We start from the raw sequence: 21,031 nt of genomic DNA on the forward strand, positions 1-21,031 counted from the left end.
ACAACTTCTGGTGGCAAGTTGTTCCACTGGTTAATTCTTCTCACTGACAGAAAATTTCTCCTTAGTGCTAGATTCAACTCCCTCTGAATCTAGATTCAATCTCCCTCCCTCCACCTATTACCTTTCCTTCCTTCCTTCCCTCCTTCCTCTTTCCCTTCTTTCCTCCTTCCTTCCTTCCTTCCTCCCTCCTTTCCCTTCCTCCCTCCTTTCATTTCCTCTTTCCTTCCTTCCCTCCCTCCTTTCCATTCCTCCTTCCTTCCTTCCCTTCCTCCCTCCTTCCTTCCTCCCTCCTTTCATTCCTCCTTTCCTTCCTTCCTCCTCCTTTCCCTTTCCTCCTTCCTTCCTTCCTTCCCTTCCTCCCCTTTTCATTTCCTCTTTTCCCTTCCTTCCCTCCCTCCCTCCTTTCCCTTTCCTCCTTCCTTTCTTCCCTTTCCTCCCTCCTTTCCTTTCCTCCTTCCTTCCTCCCTCCCTCCCTTCCTTTCTTCCTTGAAGCATTTGGAGGTTTGCACCACTCAGGTGACCCTGAGGATGCAGACAAACCTCCAAGTGGCTTCAACAACCCTCTAAAAAGGATGCAAATGACCAGCTGTATCCAAGGAATATAAATCCTTCCCTTCCCCACCATTCCAGTCAGAGCTGAAGAAGCTTCTTAGAGGAGAAGCAAAACGTCTTCAAAAGAAAAAAAAAAAACAAAACAGAAAGTCCAGTGGCCTCTTGCAAAAAAAAAAAACAAACACCTTTGGGACGACAAGAGTTACACAAACATCAAAGAAATGGTGGAATACACCTTTGGGACCATGAATGCAACAAAGCCATGTTTCTCTCTCGCAACTTTTCAGTATCCCTTGAAAATCCCTTCTGCTTGTTTCCCTGTTTCCATTCCACCCCCCTTTTTTTAAACTGAGAGGGTGGAGGGGGGGTTGTGAACCTCCCTCTGGCCACCAGCGCGAGGCGAGACGCCCGTCCTGAATGCCCGCTAAAAACTCACGCTGCGTATATGCGATGAAGTTGTAACCAACGACAGATAAGAGCATCAGCCTAATGAAATACGATGATATGAGAATTATTGAAAGCTAAAAGAAAACAGGTTAAGGAATGAAGGGAAAGTTTACAAACAAGCCTATTTGTGAGAAACTATAAAATATACGTCAAGGAGAGATATGATATGAACCGAAACGTGAAAAACGAATGTGTAAACTAAACTATGTCTGTACGGAGATATGAAAACCTGGAATTGTGCTGTTCACTAAAAAGAGATGGTTTTTTTTTTCCTCCTTCACGTGGAAAATGGAAATATTTTTTTTTTATATATAAAAATAAAAAAACTCACGTTGATGAAGCTGACGTTGAGCTCCTTGGCCGTGTAGCCCCGCTGCAGGTTCCTCCGGGCGTAGACGTCGTAATCCCGGACGATGCGGGTGATGATATCCGAGGTGGAGATGCCCTCGGTCCTCTGCGTGGGGGCGAACATTCCTACGGGGGCCCGAGGAGGGAAGGACAGGAGTCAAGAAGGGCACCCAACAAAGGCTCAAGGTGGATACAAGGTGGGAAGGAGGCCGGCTCCCCTTCCCAGAAAGGACTTCCCACCAAAGAAGAATTCCCACCAGCGTCGGCAGAGCGAGCCACACGTACGTAAACAGAGAGAAAACCCCCATTCCCTTTGAGTCCTGATGACGTTACACCACTGGGTCATGAAACAGGGGCAAGGAAATAACCCAGATCAGAGGGCACCCAGGACCCCGGAGTCCTCCTCCTCCTCCTCTCCTCTTTCTCCTTCCTCCTCCTCTTTTCCACAAACACACCTCTCTCTTCCAGCACTGATGATGTTCCCTAGTTGGGTCATGAAATGCCTGCAAGGAAGCCACCAAACTGAGAGGGCACCAAGGACACCCCAGTCGTTGTCCTCCTCTTCCTCCTCCTCCTCCTCCTCCCTCTTCTCCACAAACCCCACTCCATTCCAGCACTGATGATGTTACCTAGTTGGGTCATGAAACGCCTGCAAGAAAAGAGGGCACCCCAGTCCTTCTTCTCCTCCTCCTCTTCCTCCTCCTCTTTTCCACAAACACACTCCTCCTCCTCCTCCTCCATCTTCTCAACAACCCCCATCCCTTCTAGCACTGATGATGTTACATAGTTGGGTCATGAAATATCTGCAAGAAAACCACCCAGCTCAGAGAGCCCCAAGGACCCCGCTGTCATCTTCCTCCTTCTCCTCCCCTCTTCTCCACAAACCCCTCTCCCTTCTAGCACTGATGATGTTCTCTAGTTGGGTTATGAAATGTCTGCAAGAAAACCACCCAGCTCAGAGAGCCTCCTCAGTCCCTCCTCCTCTTTCTCCTTCCTCCTCTTCCTTTCCACAAACACACCACTCTCTTCCAGCACTGAGGACGTTATCGAGTTGGGTCATGAAAACGCCCGCAAGGAAGCTACCAAGCTCGGAGAGGACCAAGAACTCCCACAGTTCTCCTCCCTCTTCTTTTTCCTCCTTCTCCTCTTTAGACTTTGCCAATCCCGCTTCCCTTCTAGTACGGACGATGTTCCTTAGCTGGGTAGTAAAACTGGAAAATAGGCCCTAGGGTGATTTTTCAGGATGCTCGTAATATAAGCCCTACCCCCCCCAAAAAATAAGCCCCCGTTAAGATTGTCAGCGGTGACTAAAAAGATGCCCCTTTGGTCTTTTGAGCTGTCAGGAAAAGGGAGTAGGGGGGAACAGTGCATTCCTTAAGTGCCTAGATAATCCCCCTGGCAGCCCAAAGCTGTCGGCGTGCAGGAATATTACTGGAGAGCATGATTGATGACTCTTGGCTATGGATGTGTCCCATTGGAGAATATACATCCAGGGGTTGGGTGGAAGACCAGGGTCAAGGGGGGAAATGAACGATGTATTTTAGTGTCGGCTGCACCCAGCTAACGCCGACATGGCCGCTCCTAATAAATCAATTTTTTTTTACTCTTGAGAGATGCGGCTAGAGACTTATGATTTGAATGGGGGTGGATTTGTTGGAGACCTGACACCTGATTCGGCGGGAGAGTTCAGCCCAGGGGCAGGTTGCGCCCAGAAGCTCATAGGATTCTCGGATCCTCAGGTAGAAGCCCAAGCGGTTCGTTTAGCCAGAGCTGCCGAGTACGGAGAAGAGGAGGTCGGAGCCCGGAGGAATTTCCACAGGGAAGCGACCCACCTGCTTCTTTTATGTGTTTGTAGACGTCATCGCTGCCGGCTGAGGAATAGGGGATGTCATCGTGGGCGACGAAATCGATCTGGAGGAAGGAAAGGATTAGTGGGAGAGGAGGTGGAGCTTGGGGCAGGGAGCCGGAAGGTTACCAGCATTAGAGACCTTGCTATCCTAGAAGGAAGGAAGGAAAGAAGGAAAGGAAAGAAGGAAGGAAGGAAAAGAAATTGAGGAGGAAGAAAGAAAGATTGAAGGAAGATGGAAGGAAGGAAAGAAAGAAAGGAGGGAAGTGGGAGGAGATGATGAAAGGAAAGAAGGAAGGAAGAAACTGAGACGGAAGAGGGAAGGGAGAGGAAGGAAGATGATGAAAAAAAGGAAGGAAGGAAGGAAGGAAACTGAGACGGAAAGAGGGAAGGGGAGAGGAAGGAAGATGATGAAAAAAAGGAAGGAAAGAAGGAAGGAAGTGGGAGGAAGATGATGAAAAGACAGAATGAAGGAGATGATGAAAAGGAAGAAGGAAGGAAGGAAGAGAATTGAGAAGGAAGGAGGGAAGTGGGAGGGAGGAAGGAGATGAAAAGAAGGAAGGAAAATAAATTGAAAAGGAAGGGAGGGAGGGGAAGGAAGGAGGGAGGGAGGGAGGGAAGGAAGGAGGAAGAAAGGAAGATGGAAGGAAGGAAAGAAAGAAGGAGGGAAATGGGAGGGAGGGAGATGATGAAAAGAAAGAAAGAAGGAAAGTGAGAAGGAAAGAGGGAAGGGGAGAGGAGAGGAAGGAAGGAAGATGATGAAAAGACAGAATGAAGGAGATGATGAAAAGGAAAAAGGAAGGAAAAGAATTGAGAAGGAGGGAAGTGGGAGGGAGGAGGAGATGAAAAGAAGGAAAATAAATTGAGAAAGAGGGAGGAGGAGAGGAAGGAAGGAGGGAGGGAGGGAGCGAGGAGGGAGGAAGACAGGAAGATTGAAGGAAGATGGATGGAAGGAATGAAAGAAAGGAGGGAAGTGGGAGGGAGGAGATGATGAAAAGAAAATATAGAAGGAAGGAAAAGAAATTGAGAGGAAGGAAGGAAAGAAGAGGTGAGAAATAAGGAAGGGGAGAGGGAGGGAGGAAAGCAGGAAGGAAAATGAAAAGGAAGGAAGGAAAGAAGCTACTAAAGTTCTTAACTTGTGACCAATGTCTGGACTTCTTTGGTAACCCCCTCCCCCCTCCCACCTGGGACAGGTGGAAAGGCTCCCAGGTCCATTCCCGCCGAGGGTCCTTTCTCCCACCCCCTCCCCGCTTACCCTGTGCTCCGCCAAGAACTCCGGGCTGAGCGTCCAGGGGGCGTTCCTCACCACCTCATCCACGTAGCGGCAGTGCTGCACGGCGTCGTAGCGCTCGGCGTCGTTCATGACCGTGAAGCCCTTTAAGTTGTGCGTCAGTTCGTCGCTGCAGACTGCAAGATTCGGGCCTTTCTTGAAACCCTTCCTTCCCCACTCAGATCCTTCCAAGATTCCCACCATCATCCCCAATGCCTTAAGCCTTCCCACCCGAGGTCTCCTTCCCTTGTCTCCTTGTTGGCGAGCAGCCAGGTGTTCCTCATCTGGGGCTCCTTCCCAGGTGCCCAAATCCGCCTCGGTGCCTCTCTTACCTCCGACAATGAGGTAGGTGTTGGGGAAGAGGCTCTTGGCCTGCATGAGCGCCCGAGCGTGTCCGGAGTGGAAGAGGTCAAAAATCCCATCGGCGTAAACCCTGACGGGCCTGTCCACTAAAAACAAGAGAAACAAGATAACAAGAATGCACAATTATTTATTGGAAGTGGAACTAGAAGAAGAAATAGTGAAGGGACCAATGATCGTCTCGGCAAAAAAAATGTAGGTCATAATATAAAATTAGAGGACTGGGAAAAAAATGTGGACCAATAACTGTAAATTGACATTGTCAACATCACTTAAAGAAAATCAGTACAAAATGTTTTATAGAGCCCCAGCAAGACTGGCTAAAATATATCTGAATATAATATCAGAATGTTGGAAGTCAGCAGTGGGATTCAAAAATTTTTACTACTGGTCCTGTGGGCGTGGCTTGGTGGGCGTGTCAGGGGAAGGATACTGTAAAATCTCCAGTCAGAGGTGGGATTTACCGGTTCTCAGAACTACTCAAAATTTCCGCTACCGGAAATCTTCAGAACTGGTCAGAACCTGCTGAATACCCACCTCTGTCGGAAGTGCAAACATAAAGAAGGAACATTTTTCCATAGGTGGTGGCAATGCCCAGAAGTTAAAAAAAATATCGGATGAGGATACAAAGATGGCTATTAGAAATTACAGAATACCAATTAGAACTTAAAGCGGAAATATTTTTTATTTGGAATAATTAAGGGAAAAATGAGCAAGTCTATCCGATACATCGCTATGCATATTATAACGGCGGTGAGGACAGCTTTCGCACCGGGATGGAAAAAAGATCCAAAGTGAATCTGATACAAAAAAATAATGGACTGTGCGGAAATGGATAAATTCACAGCGGAATTAAAAGGCAAGGATGAATCGGTTTGGGATAGATCAGGGGGTCTCAAACACAATTTACCTGGGGGGCCGCTGGAGGCAGAGTCTGGGTGAGGCTGGGCCGCATAATATTATACTTTATATTTATATTATACACTAATATCATACTTTCATATCACGGTGGGGGCCACAGGATATCGTCCTGAGGGCCGCAATTGGCCCGCGGGCCGCGAGAACGAGACCTCTGGGATAGATGGTACAAAGGGGTAGGATATAGAAATAAGAATTGATGTGTATAGGTATAAAAGGAAATATATGTATTGCTAACGACACAATGGGTCTTTCTCTGAATGCCCAGCCGGATTGTGCTCTTCCCTAGTTTCCTCCACAGCCACTGGAGCCACACTCCTACTCCCTGTCAGCTGTTTGGCCTCCAAGTCAGATTCCGACAGGGGCACGACAGTAACTTTGAAAGGCCACTCAGTGAATTGTTGTAGGACGAGGGCACCTTCAGCCTTTCTCTCCTACGATTCCCTAAGCGTAGGAGAGAGAGAGCTGTCAGGAAGCGGCCTGGACCGTTTGCAAAAGCATCCCCAAGGGCCCCTCTGAACTTACTCACACCGCAAGTCAGCCAGAAATATTTTTTGGTCGGGAGTGAAACTTATAGTCTGGAAGTGTGAGTGACAGATACCAGGGAAGGATGCCGCTTGGATGCAGTCACTGCCAGCTTTTGGCCCTTGGGGGGGAAAAAAAAAAGCCCCAAGCAGAACCTAAATAACAGGCATATATATCACACGAGGTGTAACAGGCATACAAAAGAAGAGAATATTTGTGGCTGTGGGGCTCTCTGAGCTGGGGGACTTTTTTGCAGGTATTTCATGGCCCAAGGAGGGAACATCACCAGTGCTAGAAGGGAGTGAGGAGGAGGAGGAGGAGGAGGAGGAGGAGGAGGAGGAGGAAGGAGGAGGAGAGGAGGAGGAGAAGGACTGTGAGGTCCTTGGGTCTCTGAATTTGGTTTTCATGCAAATGTTTCATGACCCAACTAGGGAACATCATCAGTGCTAGAAGGGAGTGAGGAGGAGGAGGAGGAGGAGGAGGAGGAGGAGGAGGAGGAGGAGGAGGAGGAGGAGGAGGAGGAGGAGGACTGTGAGGTCCTTGGGTCTCTGAATTTGGTTTTCATGCAATGTTTCATGACCCAACTAGGGAACATCATCAGTGCTGGAGAGAGTGAGAGCTGGAGGAGGAGGAGGAGAGAGGAGGAGGAGGAGGGTTTCTGGAGGAGCAGAGGGAACATTATCAGTGAGGAGGAGGAGAAGGACAGGAGGAGCTCCTTGGGTCTCTGAATTGGTGGTTTTCATGCAAATGTTTCATGACCCAACTAGGGAACATCATCAGTGCTAGAAGAGAGTGAGTTTCAAGGAGGAGGAGGAGGAGGAGGAGGAGGAGGAGGAGGAGGAGGAGGAGGAGGAGGAAGAAGAGGAGGAGGAGGAGGAGGAGGAGGAGGAGGAGGAGGACTGTGAGCTCCTTGGGTCTCTGAATTTGGTTTTCATGCAAATGTTTCATGACCCAACTAGGGAACATCATCAGTGCTGGAAGAGAGTGAGAGCTGGAGGAGTGAGGAGGAGGAGGAGGAGAAGAGGAGGAGGAGGAGGAGGAGGCTTCTGGGCTTGGTGGTTTCTTGGAGACATTTCAAGGAGGAGGGAACATTAGAGTGAAGAGGAGTGAGGAGGATGGGAAGGAGGAGGTCCTTGGGTCTCTGAATTTGGTTTTCATGCAAATGTTTCATGACCCAACTAGGGAACATCATCAGTGCTGGAGTGAGGAGGAGGAGGAGGAGGAGGAGGAGGAGGAGGAGGAGGAGGAGGAGGAGGAGGAGGAGGAGGAGGAGGAGGAGGAGGAGGAGGAGGAGGAGGACTGTGGGTGGTCTCTGAGCTTGCTTGGTGATTTTTTGCAGATGTTTCCTGACCCAATTCCACCACGTCTCCTGGGCTAGAAAAAGACTTTTTAAACCTTGGAAGGTGAGGCTGCAAATGTCCTTCAACTTGGTTGGTGATCCTGACATTTCCAGGCTGGGCTGGAGTTCTTTTCCTCGCCCCTTTAAATCTCAGCTGTCAGAAAGTTTCCTCTAACAGCTGCCAAAACTGAAAGGGGTTTAATCTCTAGAACAACCTTCTCAGTTTGCAAAAGTTTATGTAGGTTAGAATTTGAGATGGGACGGCCTGGAAAAAAAAAAAAACTGGGAAAATTGGGGAAAAACAGTGTCCCTCCCCGTTTCCCCCAAAAAGCTGGAAAAAAACACAGGAAAAAACAGGAAAAAAAACCCCGGTTTAATTCCCAATTTTTCTGGGTTTTCCAGGCCACCCCATCCCTAAATTAGCAGACAAAGATTCCTTCTTGGGTATTACGATTACTGCCCATTACGAATATTAAGCCATCCAAAAGTGTCAACCACCCTGATTATAGAATTTTCCTTTTTTAAACAAAATTTTATTTCAGTTTTCCACATTTTAAAAACTTCTCTTTTTAGTGAACAGCGTGATTCCAGGTTTTCACATTTCCATACAAACATGGAAATTACACTCATGACACGCTCACCTTTCACATTCAGTTTCATATCTTACCAATACTTTACATACTTTCTATTATTATTATTTTTTCCCCAAATACTTTCCTCCAGCTTAAATCTTAAACAATTCTCATACCTTCATATTCATTATACTTTTATCTGTCAGGTTTGCAATTTCATCGCATATTCTTATTTCATCCTTTCGCGAATTCTAATTCAATTCAAACATTTCAAAAAAGATTACTAATTTGAGTGTGCCACCCCCATAGCTTATATAGTCTTTAATTACCTCCTCTTTAAATCCCAATATTCAGTTAACTTTTAATTATTGCCTAAAAATTAATAATAATAATCTCCTAACAACTACATAACATATATACGTTTTAGGTCAGAGAATCTTTTTCATGGAGGTTGTTAAACGACCATTGGGGTATTTAAGCAAATGCCACGGTCCTTAAGTGAACCAGTTTCCCCCCGGGCGGGGGGGAGGAGGGAGGAAACTTGCCAAAAAATGAGATCGTCCTTGACTTACAATATTTTGTTTAGTGACTGTTCAAAGTTTACGACGGCGCTGAAAAAAAAAGTGACTTAGGACCGTTTTTCACACTTACGACCGTTGGGGCCTTCCCTGCGGCCACGGGATCAAAATTTGGACGTTTGGCAAGCGACTCATATTTATGACGGTGGCGATGCCTCAGGGTTAGGCCCTTTCGTGGCCTTCCGACAAGTGAAGTCGAGGAGGAAGACGGGTTCACTTAGCAACCGTGTGACCCACTGAACTGCACCGGTTCACTTAACAGCGATGTCAAGAAAAGGTCGTAAAATGTGGGCGAACGGACCCCCGCAACCGTCATAAATATGAATCGGTGGACAAGCACCTGAACTTTGAACAGGTGGAACGTGGGGACGCAGCAATGATCTGTATGGGAAAATGGTCGTCAGTCACTTTGTTGTCACTTCGAACGGTCACGTTGTAAGTCGAGGACAACCTGCGTACGAAGAATTTGCTGATCCTTGATTTACGGATAAAACACTTACAGGGCGTCCCTCTCGTGGCCTCCTCAAATGTGACGCGTGTGTAGGGCTTGCTGTAATCCACTTCCAGCTGATCAGAAAACGGCGCTGGCTCTCGCAGGCCCTGGGTTGAAAGGATGAAACCGGAGAAAAATCAGGGAAAAAAAATACATCTTTACTAACTTGATCCCTGTGCTACAAAACTATGTGGTGGGGCTTAGTTTTGGGGGAGGAAAATAAGGGGCGGGGGGAGAAATTCTGCCTCTGCCTACCAGCATCCATCGGTATTCATCTGGCTAGCGTCCTGTCAGTGTGTGAGAGAGTGGAGGGCTGTTTGGAAACTGAAACAGTATTTGCTGTGTGAGCAAGGAGCCTGGGCGTGGCTTAGCTCAACTGTTCTGTACTAAAGCTGCTTGGTGCTGTGAAACTGAAACTCCTCTCCTCTGTGTTTTGCATTTGGAAGAGATTTCTTTTCAGGTGGGGAGGGGGCAGTAGAAGTCCTTAGCATCAGAGCGTGTTAATAATAATAATAATAATAATAATAATAATAATAATAATAATAATAATAATAATGATAATGATAATAATAATAATAATAATAATAATAATAATAATAATAATAATAATAATAATAATAATAATAATAATAATAATAATAATAATAATATAGGAAATGCTAATGCTCTTGATGGTCATTAACCTACGTGCCAAATTTCAAGTTTGCAGGCTTGACGGTTCTGGAGATTTTGTGATGATGCGTGAGGGGTATTTCGCTTTTATAGAGAGAGAGATTTGATATTCCTAAAGGTTAGGAAAAGAGGATTCTGTGCAGGGATTACGGAAGGATTGTAGCCTTTGTTAGTGTGAAGAACAGCCCTGCAGAAATTCATCCTGTAGCCGTGTTTTTTTCTAGCTTTGCAGGTTTAAGACGTGTGGACTTCGACTCCCAGAATTCCCCAGCCAGCCAATTCCTGTTTCTTTTTCTCTTCTTCCCCTAAAGTGGAGAGAGATTGCAGAGGAAGGGATTACAAGAGAGTAAGCTATGCTGGCTGGGGGATTCTGGGAGTTGAAGTCTTTACACTTTACACTTGGCATAGAAACTTTGCATTGTTATATCCTTTCCACTTTAAACCAATTCAAGGTAGAAAGATTATTTTTTCCCCCCTCCAAAGCTGAACTGGCAAGTGATCTTTGTTGAGAAGCTGAAATTCTCACGCCGGGCGGAAGATGTAACTTGCAACCTTTTGTGATGAGTTCGAGATGTTAAAAATACTACTGATTGCAAGGTTTAAAAATAGTGGTTGCCGAGCGGAAGTTTCTCCCTTTAGATTGGGTAAGGTGTTGGTAGGAGAAAGATGCATCTGGAAGGAATATGTGTTTAATATGTGATTAAAGCCGGCCAAAGTCATTGTGAAATGAGATGGGTGGGAAATATAAATAAATATATAATGTTTAAAAATTAAAAATAACAAATATAACATTCCAATGAAAATTAAAAAAATATAATAAGAATTTAAAAAAGCACGGGGAAATCAAAATTAAAAAGGGAGTGAAATGAAATAAGAATAATAATAAGAAGAAATAAAAATAAATAAAAGGAAACAAAATAAAAATAAAATTAGAAATAGAATAAAAATAAATCAGTAAAATAAAAGCCAATTAAAATATAAAATTGAAATCAATAAAAATGAAACAAAAGGAGTAAAATAAAAATAAGTTAAAATTAAAAATTAAATAAACAATAAATAAAATTAAAAAAGCACAGGGAAATCAAAATTAAAAAGGGAGTGAAATGAAATAGTAATAATAAGAAGAAATAAAAATAAATAAAAGGAAACAAAATAAAAATAAAATTAGAAATAGAATAAAAATAAATAAGTAAAATAAAAGTCAATTAAAATATAAAATTGAAATAAATAAAAATGAAACAAAAGGAGTAAAATAAAAATAAGTCAAAATTAAAAATTAAATAAACAATAAATAAAATAAAAATAATTAAAATAAAGACAATTAAAATGAAAATTAAATAAAAAATAAAATAAAAATTGAGCAAAATAACTAAAAGAAAGACAATAAATGAACATTAAATAAAAATAAAAATTAAGCAAAACAAAAAAATAAGCAAAATAAAAACCATGAATTAAAACAAAAATCAAATAAAGCAAAAAAAAATAAAAATAAGCAAAATAAGAAAACTGGTAAAACGAAAACAGCGCATTAAAATGAAAATCCAATTAAAAATGAATAAAAATAAAAACTGAGCAATAAAAACCAGTCAAATAAAAACAACAGATTACAATGAAGATTAAATAAAAAATAAAAATAAAGGAAGAGGACGTTTGTGTCAACCAAAGATGCCTGTAAGAAGATGGCTGAATCTGAGGTAAAAAAACCGAAGATTCCTGAATTTGAGGTAAAAACTACAATTAACAAATGTGGTTTTTTTTTTCCTCAGCAGAGCAAGAGGGACTGAGTTTCCCTCAGACACTTCAAAGTGAGTGGACTTCAACTCCCAGAATTCCTCAGCCGCCTGACTGGGGAATTCTGGGAGTTGAAACCCGCCCACTTTCTAGGCTTTCTGGGAGTTGAAGTCCACTCGCCCTCCTTCTCTCTCTCTCGGGGCCTTTTCAACTTACGAAACAGCTGCGGGGCAGTTTTAAGGGGATGCCGTCCGACTCCGCAGCCCCGTTGGGGCCCCCTCCTCCTTCTTTCCTCCTCTTCCGGGAGTTCAATCTGGCCGAGATCTGGGGATCCATCCCGTAAATCGCCTCTGGCAGCTCGGCTGGAAACCCCTGGACGATGCAAAGCAGGCGTTATTTGAAAGACCTCTCCAAGCTCAGAGAGCGGCGGAAGGAAAAGGGGCCAGCGGCCGCCCAGCTAGCCAGCTGGACGGCAAGGGAGCAGAAGGTTCACGCTGGCCATGGGCCTCCTGGCACATCGGTCGGGAGACGTGGGACGAGGAGGGGAGGGAGGGAATTTGTGTGGCTGTGTGACAACGACAAATATGGTTTGGGTCTGCTCGAGTGGCAGGGAAACCAGCCGTCCAGGCCAGTGATCCCCAACCTTTCTTATGCGCGGCCCAGTATCCCCAACCTTTTTATGGCGCGGCCCGGTATCCCCAACCTTTTTTATGGCGCGGCCCGGTACCGGCATTAGCTGGGCGCCGCCATCTTTTTTAGCGAAAAAGTGCTTCCGGTGAGCTTTCTACCGGAAAAGCTCACCGGAAGCGCTAGCGCCGCATCTTTTTGATGAAAAGTGCTCCGGTGAGCTTTCTACCGGAAAAGCTCACGGGCGCTAAGCGCCGGCATCTTTTTGATGAAAAAGTGCTTCCGGTGAGCTTTCTACCGGAAAAGCTCACGGAAGCGCTAAGCGCCGGCATCTTTTTGATGAAAAAGTGCTTCCGGTGAGCTTTCTACCGGAAAAGCTCACGGAGCACTTTCATCAAAAAGATGGCGCGCCAACAACTCAGCGCCAGTAGGACTTGTTCCACGGACGTGCCGGTCCGCGGACGGTGGTTGGGGACCCCTGGTCCAGGCGATACTGGACAGTAAATATTGAGGGGTTATTTTTATTTTTTTTCCCTCCCAACCCAGCAATCCTGCCGAAACTGCAGGCAGGACACCTCTGTATACTTTAGCGCTGTAAAAACCTGGGGAAATATTTACAGGGGGGGTTCTTGAATGACAACCATTGGTTGAGTGACTGTTTGAAGACGCAACAGCAGTGGAAAAAGGTGACTTGTGACCATTTTATCCACTAATGACTGTTGGAGCATTCATATAGTTTCCCCGAAAAATACGACCTACCCCGAAAGTAAGCCCTAGCTTGATTTTTTTTTACACGTGCGCCCAATATAAGCCCTAACCCCCAAAATAAGCCCTAATTGAGACCCTGTCCACCCTCTTTGCCCTCTGGTCACTAGCCATCCTCTCTCAGCAAGCCAAATCTCACCTTCCATTTGCTTCCAGGTAATTCTAGCGGTATATGAGGGAATAGGGGTATTACCGTTTTCCTGAAAATACAACCTACCCTGAAAGTAAGTCCTAGCTTGGTTTTTACACATGCGCCCAATGTAAGTCCTACCCCAAAATAAGCTGTAATTAAGATCCCACCCACTCCAGAGTGGACGGGTAAAAATTAAGGTAGGGTAGGGATGGGGGTAGGTGGAGCCGCCCTACTACTTATCTTCGGACAGGTATAGTCGGGCCTCGCACACCCCGACACCTGCCTTGCTGGTTCATTTCTTCTGTAGCTGGCAAGGCTTTTCTGAAGGCCTCTGGAGCTGAGAACAAAGCTCAGGATCGATCCAAAGCTCCGTTATTAGCTGCAGAGGCATTCAGAGAAACCTGGCCGGCCAAAGAAGTAGTAGTTCCTGAAGGCCTCGGACAGCGAAAAGGAGGCCGGGGGTAACGCCCGCAAGTGAGGCTGGTCAGTGGATGACATCCCCCGAAAATAAGACCTGGTGCCTTTTTTTTTGTGGCAAAAAATAAATAAGACAAGGGTCTTATTTTCGGGGAAACGCGGGTAGTCACACAATCAAAATTTGGGTGCCGAGCAACTGACTCTTATTTATGTTGGTTGCAGCGTCCAGGGGAAACACCATCCTCCTTTTGCGACCGTCCGTTAAGCAAGGTCACACGGGAAAACTTGCAGTTTCACTAAACAAGCCTGTGATTCAAAAGTCTGGAAATCCATTCTATACAGGTAGTCCTCGCCTTACAACAGTTCATTTTAGTGACCGTTTGAAGTGACCACGGGCCCCGGAGGGGGGGGAAAATGTGACGTAGGATCATTCTTCACACTTACGACCGCTGTGCCGTTCCTCAGGGTCGGGTGATTAAAATTGGGGCCGCTTGGCAACGATTCCTTTTTACGACGGTCCCAGTGCCCTGGGGTCACGTGGTCTCCTTTTTGGGACCTTCTGACGAGCACAGTCAAGGGGGAAAGCTAGATTCGCTTAACGACTGGGGCAATTCGCTTAACAACCAAGGGCAAGAAAAGTCGTAAAACGGGGCAAAACTCACTTCACAAATGCCTTGGAAATTCTGGGGTCAATTCTGGTCGTAAGTGGAGGACTACCTGTCTATAAACGGACGACACTTGGCCGGGAAACTTCCTGAATTTGATTTGTAAGTTGGGAGGGAAGGAAATGGTTGCTCTACATAATCCCTCTCAGGAAATTGTCCCCAGACCACGATAGGCAGATCCCAAACATGGATATCCTGTAGATAAAAGAGAGAAATGGGGCCGCTCGCCATAGCCAACTCGCTGTGGGACAATTTAACAATTCTATGTGATTATTTGAAACAAACCAAACTTAAATTTTCGCTCTTCCCATTTTATCCTGTCCCTCCTTGTGCGCACTTTCTGTAATGATTGTATTCCACCATTTCTTTGATTTTAGTGTCGTCCCAAAGGTTGTTTTTTGCAAGAGGAAATTGGACTTCCTTGTTTTTCTTTGAAGGCGTTTCATCCAAGAAACTTTTTCAGCTCTGCCTGGATGGAGGAGAATGGAAGGATTTATCCTCCTTGCAGACAGCTGGTCATTTGCATCCTTTTAGAGAGCCGTTGAGGAGGTTTGTCTGAGTAGTGCAAATATGGGTGGAGCCTTACCAATATCATCTCTCTCCGCTCTACAACACAGTCCTTTCCGCAGTTCCAAGAAGGCTCCACAGTCATTTGTACTACTCACATGACCCTGAGGACACAGACAAACCTCTAAGTGGCCTCAACGACCCTCTAAAAGGATGCAAACGACCAGATGTCTGCAAGGAGGGTAAATCCTTCCATTCTCCTCCATCCAGGCAGAGCTGAAGAAGCTTCTCATAGGAGAAGCGAAACTCCCTCAAAGGTAAAAAATAATAATCAGAAAGTCCAGTTGCCTCCTGAAAAAAAAAAAAAAAAAAAACCTTTGGGACAATCGTGACCTGGATGACTGACAATCTCTACAGACTTTTACCTATACAATTTGGGATGAACACCCTTCGAATGGTGTGGGAGCAGGAATGGGGTTCCAGAGAGAAAAAACTGCAGAATACAAGACCCACTTGCACTACTCAGGTGACTCTGAGGTCACAGGCAAACAGGCCAAGTGGCCTCAACGGCTCTCTAAAAGGAGGCAAATGACCAGATATCTACAAGGAGTTCCCCACCATCCAGTCAGAGCTGAAGAAGCTTCTTGGGTGAGAAGTCTTCAAAAAAACAACAACAAAGAAAGTCCAGTTACCTCTAAAAAAAAAAAAAGCACATTTGGGTCATCCCTTGAGACTTTCAAGAAGAGATTGGACTGCCATCTGTCAGAAATGGTGTGGGTCTCCCGCTTGGGCGGGGGGCTGGACTAGATGACCTCCAAGGTCCCTTCCAACCCTGATTATCTGTTCATCTGATTATCTGGATGATGGAGAATCTCCATAGAGATGGAACTCTTGTCCGGCAGCGAGATGGACTGGGCGCATTGCCTACGGCGAATTGTCATAGATCCGATAGGATCAGGCCCTGAGGACTTTCCATTTCCAGCCCAGAAAATGAGGGTTGGAGCTTCCTGGGCTATAAGCCAACTTTGTAAAAGCTTTGTTTTTGTTTTTTAAATGATACACACCCTTCGTAACACACGTACACCCAGTGGGATGGGGAATTTTTCCTGCAGACTTTTTTGGGGTGATTTTCCCAGGGTCTCTGGTCCACGGGATTTAAAATGATGACTTTGGTGGTCCCTGAGGTCCAAAAGGTTGGCGATCCCTGGCATAAAGGATTACAAAAAAAAAAAAGTCCAGTTTCAGATGTTTTTTCCACATTTTATGCCCGTGCTATGATGGTGCCCTGCGCTTTCAAGGACACAACGCTCCTGAATTCTGGAATCAATCAATCAATCAATCAATCAATCAATCAGAATAGAGCTGGAATCAGAGTTGAGCCTCCAAGTCACCCCATCTTTTTTGGGGTGGGTGGGTGGGAAGTTTAGGATTTGCGCCCAGTCGGAGCTCACGTGTGTTAACCTATTTATTTCACGAGCTCTGCGATCGCACAACTCCCCTCATTAAGCCCCAGATCACACGTTGTTTCTCACCTGCCCACAAACACACCCTGAAATGACTACTGCCACACTTACGCAAGCTGCTCCTTCGACTATCTACGCCACCAACGCTCAGCTTTCACAACGTCCATGGCTGCACTAACACAATGAAAGCATGCAATGTTTAAAGAGCATTTTGGGATATTGTGCCAGCAGCTGGGGGGGGGGGGACAACAACAACCCTGATGGGACGAAGATGAAAGATAATGTGATGACCCAAGGTGGGATACAAAAGCAACAAAGTCACAAAAACAGGTGAGGGCCCTTTAATTCCTTCAACTTGGCTTCAAAGGTCCAATTATCATTGACTGGAGACAAAAAACTCCCCCACAAACAGTTGCGAAAAGGAAGAAATGCCATTCAAACTCAAAATACATATAAATTATGTATTTTGTATTTTATTTAGGAGTTGTAAGGGACCTTGTAGGTCATCTAGTCCAACCCTCTTGCCCAAGTAGGAGACCCTACACCATTTCTGACCAATGGCAGTCCAATCTCTTCTTGAAAGTCTCAAGGGATGACCATGACCTGGAGGACTGAAAATCTCCATAGACTGTTGACTTAATCACCGTGATACTAACTTAACAGCTGCAGCGATTTCCTCGGGAAAGAAAAGTCGGTAAAAAGGGGCAAACTCACGGAACAAATGTCTCAGTTAGCAGCAGAAACATTAGGCTCCCTTGTAGTCATTAAGTGGGACTTCCTGTAATCCCGCAAACGGGATAAGGAACTGAGAAAGCCGCTAGAAACGCAATGCATGACTGGGCAGAATACACAATTAAAAAGAAGAAAAAACCCAACCCACACTGTATAAAAGCCAACAGAACAAAGCACAGCCACACCCCTGATTTATGCAACCTGGGCCAGAGTTGACCCCCGAGGCCAACCGCAGCATTCCTGTCTTTTGCACAACGCCCTTGGGCAAAGTGTGGCACGCACCCCTGACGCAACTGGCTGTGTTAGAATGACAAGGATTTGCACAGCCGCCTCTCCAGCCCACCTGTTGCTTACACCATCTGTTTATTTAATGAATTGGGGCTGCTTGTCAGGCACTGGCTCACACACAGGCAGTCCTCGACTTACGAAAGTGCGTTTCGTGGCCGTTCAAAGTTACAACGGCACCGGGGGGGGGAAGGGACTTGGGACCGCTTTTCCCCCCACACTTAACGGCCGTTTGCAGCGTTCCCCACACGGTTGCGTGATCGAAATTCTGACGTTTGGCGATCTGGCTTTCCCCGTGGGCTTGGCTGGGCAGGTGGTCACAAAAGGGGATCATGTGAATCCCCTCCTGCCGTAAATATGAAGCAGTTGTCAAGTGTCTAAATTTGGATCATAGGATCACAAGGATGCTGCAATGGTCGTTAAGTGTGAAAAACAGTCACTTTGTTCAGTGATGTTGTAACATTGAGCAGTCACTAAATGAACTGTTGTCAGTTGAGGACTAGCTATATGCCATATGATGGATGGATGGATGGATGATAGATAGATAGAGACAGACAGACAGAGGATATAGAGAAGAGAGAGGGATGGAGAGAGAGGGAGAGAGATAAGTAGGTAGGTAGGAAGACTGACAGAGGATAGATATATAGATAGATGAGAGAAGAGACGGATGGAGAGAGAGAGGAGATATAGATAAAGGATAGATAGAGGATACATAGAGGAGAGAGAGAGATGGAGAGAAAAGGAGATAGAGGAGAGATGGATGGAGAGAAATAGATAGATAGACACACACAGACGAGAGATGGATGGAGAGAGAGATAAAGGAGAGATGGAGAGAAATAGATGATAGATAAGATAGACAGATGAGAGAGAGGAGATAGATAGATGAGAGAGAGGGATGGAGAGAGGCGATAGATAGAAGATAGATAAGATAAATAGATGAGAGAGAGAGAGAGAGAGATGAGAGAGAGAGGGATGGATGGATGGATGATAGATAGATAGAGACAGACAGACAGAGGATATAGAGAAGAGAGAGGGATGGAGAGAGAGGGAGAGAGATAAGTAGGTAGGTAGAAAGACTGACAGAGGATAGATATATAGATAGATGAGAGAAGAGACGGATGGAGAGAGAGGGAGATATAGATAAAGGATAGATAGAGGATACATAGAGGAGAGAGAGAGATGGAGAGAAAAGGAGATAGAGGATAGAGGAGAGATGGATGGAGAGAGATAAAGGAGAGATGGAGAGAAATAGAGGATAGATAAGATAGACAGATGAGAGAGAGGGAGATAGATGAGAGAGAGAGGGATGGAGAGAGGGAGATAGATAGATAGATAGAGGATAGATAAGATAAATAGATGAGAGAGGGGGGGATGGAGAGATAAAGGATAGATGAGAGAGAGGGGGAGAGAAAGGTAGTCCTTGACTTACAGCAACCTATTGATCATTCAAAGTTACGACACTGACAAAAACTGAGCAATGACCCATTTTCACCCTTACGACCGTTTCAGCAACCTCGTGGCCACGTGATCAAAATTCAGACGCTTGACCCCTGGCTCCTATTTACGACGGTTGCGTATCCCAGGGGTCTCACACAATCCCTCTTTCATGGCCTTCTGACAAGCAAAGTCAACCGGGGGTGTAGCCGGATTCGTTTAACGACCGTGTAGGTGACTTCACAGATGCAGCCCGATTCACTTCCCAACAACGGCCCAAGAGCTCCCTTTGTTTCTCTTAGCCACAAGGAATGTTGGGCTCAGTGTGGGTTGTAAGTCGAGGATGACCTGGGTGCCCTCCTCAGCTGGCTCACAGCGGCCGGGGAGGAGGAGCAGGTGGAAAAACAGAATTAAAAACAGCAGCTAAAAATGATAAATAACCCAAAAGAACATCCCCCTACCCACCTACCCCATATTTCCTCTCCTCCAGCTGTCTATCTTTGAAACCCCAGGGGTCTCTGGCTGGGGAATTCTGGGAGTTGAAGCCCCCCAAGGCTTGAAGTTGCCAAGGCTGGAGACCCCTCCCCTGGAGGGCTTGCACTTGTCCTCCCCACTCCCACTTTGGACCTCTCCCCAGCTCCGATGCAACATCCCTAGGGGAAATTCTGGGAGTTGAAGCCCCCAAGGCTTAAAGTTGCCAAGGCTGGAGACCCCTCCCCTGGAGGGCTTGGCACTTGTCCTCCCACCCCTCCCACTTTGGACCCCTCCCCAGCTCCGATGCAACACCCCCTAGGGGGAATTCTGGGAGATGAAGCCCCCAAGGCTTAAAATGGCCAAGATTGGAGACCCCCCAGGGCTTGCACCTGTCCTCCCCACCCCTCCCACTTTGGACCCCTCCCCAGCTCCGATGCAACACCCCCCTATGGGGGAATTCTGGGAGATGAAGTCCCCCAAGGCTTGAAGTTGCCAAGGTTGGAGACCCTTGCCCTGGAGGGCTTGGCACTTGTCCTCCCCACCCCTTCCACTTTGGACCCCTCCCCAGCTCCGATGCAACACCCCCCCATGGGGGAATTCTGGGAGATGAAGTCCCCCAAGGCTTGAAGTTGCCAAGGCTGGAGACCCCCCCGAGGGCTTGCACCTGTCCTCCCCCCCCTCCCACTTTGGATCCCTCCCAAATTCAGATGCAACATCCCTGGGGGCCACAACCCCCCTCCCCTTGCCCAGCCCCCCATGATCTTGGCTTGACCCTTCCCCTCTCTTCGCCCCCTCCCTCCGCCCCCCGCTTCCTGCTGCCGCCCCAAAACAGAGCAGGACCCTCACAACCGGCTCTGATTCTCCTCCTATTGCCCCCCACCCCGGGGCGACGGCCCCTCCCCACCTGTCCTGCGCGACGTCCCTCCTCGGCTGCTCACGCCCGACTCTTTTGCCAACGGGGCTGGGCTGAACCGGAAGTGCTTCCGGACGGACCCGACCGGAAGGGACCGCCGCTGGCGCAGATCCCGGGCGGAAACGGCGTCCTCCCACCCGGAGGTTCCGCTGGAAACTGGTTTTGGTTTTGCCTTCCCTATTAGAAGGTTTTCTAATTGTGGAGGGCTTCCAAGTTCCCACCCCCATCATCCCCAGCCAGCCGTGGGGCTGTGCAAACCGCAAGTCGCCTCCCACTCATGGAAGAGCCTTCCCCAATCTGGTTTCCTCCAGTGTCTATTCGCAGGGGTCTTCCAACTTGACCGCTTGAAGACTTGTGGACTTCAACTCCCAGAATTCCTCCTCCAGTCATGTTAGCTCAGGAATTCTGGGAGTTGAAGTCCACAAATCTTAAACTTGCCAAGTTTGAAAGACCCTTGGTCTATTGCAATGGCATCGGGAAGGCACCAGGTTGCAGTTGGCTGGAAACTCAATTTGCAACTAACTGTGGTTAAGGAAATCGTGGTTCTGGGCAGCATGTGAAGGCTTCCCTTTCTGCATTTTATTTGCTATAATAAGAATTATAGTCAATCTCCCTGGCAACCAGGGTTGAGCAGGGGTTCAACTAGAAGACCTCCAAGATTCCTTCCAACTGTTATTCTGGTTGTAGATAAATAATATAATTATTTAGAATAAGGTTTTTCCTAGAATGACCATGACTTTGTTCATTCCAAAATGTCGCTCTTCTTATTCCCTAATGGAAAAAGCTCATTTTAAAATCAACAACATTTTCCACCTCGAGTTTTTGCAGATAAGATAAATAAGCACCTCTGCAGTTCAGCTTGGAAATTTTAAACTAAAGCATTCCAAACAGCCTGTGATCAACATGAGTCCCTTTGAAACAATTGGGGCTTTAAAAAATATTTTTGAAATCAACAGTAAATTTAT

General features: G+C 46.4%; 1 protein-coding gene across 3 annotated transcripts in view; it reads right to left on the minus strand.

Moving 5' to 3' along the window:
• PCYT1A (phosphate cytidylyltransferase 1A, choline) overlaps window positions 1-21,031 on the minus strand; it is a 39,496-nt gene that overhangs the window by 2,431 nt on the left and 16,034 nt on the right. Inside the window, exons 1-7 of one of the 3 annotated variants that reach the window (XM_026690586.2) lie at window positions 20,058-20,175; window positions 11,868-12,023; window positions 9,256-9,355; window positions 4,796-4,912; window positions 4,449-4,600; window positions 3,180-3,258; window positions 1,331-1,473 (exon numbers count right to left, since the gene is read on the minus strand). In XM_026690586.2, the coding sequence (XP_026546371.1) occupies window positions 1,331-1,473; window positions 3,180-3,258; window positions 4,449-4,600; window positions 4,796-4,912; window positions 9,256-9,355; window positions 11,868-11,987 (711 nt within the window). In that variant the 5' untranslated portion in view covers window positions 11,988-12,023; window positions 20,058-20,175. Of the gene's footprint in view, window positions 1-1,330; window positions 1,474-3,179; window positions 3,259-4,448; window positions 4,601-4,795; window positions 4,913-9,255; window positions 9,356-11,867; window positions 12,024-16,942; window positions 17,052-20,057; window positions 20,176-21,031 lie in introns of those variants that run through there. The other 2 variants (XM_087965605.1, XM_087965606.1) reach the window with 2 other exon arrangements.

Source organism: Notechis scutatus, chromosome 4, assembly GCF_049901735.1.
Source record: "Notechis scutatus isolate UNSWTSFEM ecotype Mainland chromosome 4, rNotScu1.2, whole genome shotgun sequence".
Taxonomy (NCBI): domain Eukaryota; kingdom Metazoa; phylum Chordata; class Lepidosauria; order Squamata; family Elapidae; genus Notechis; species Notechis scutatus.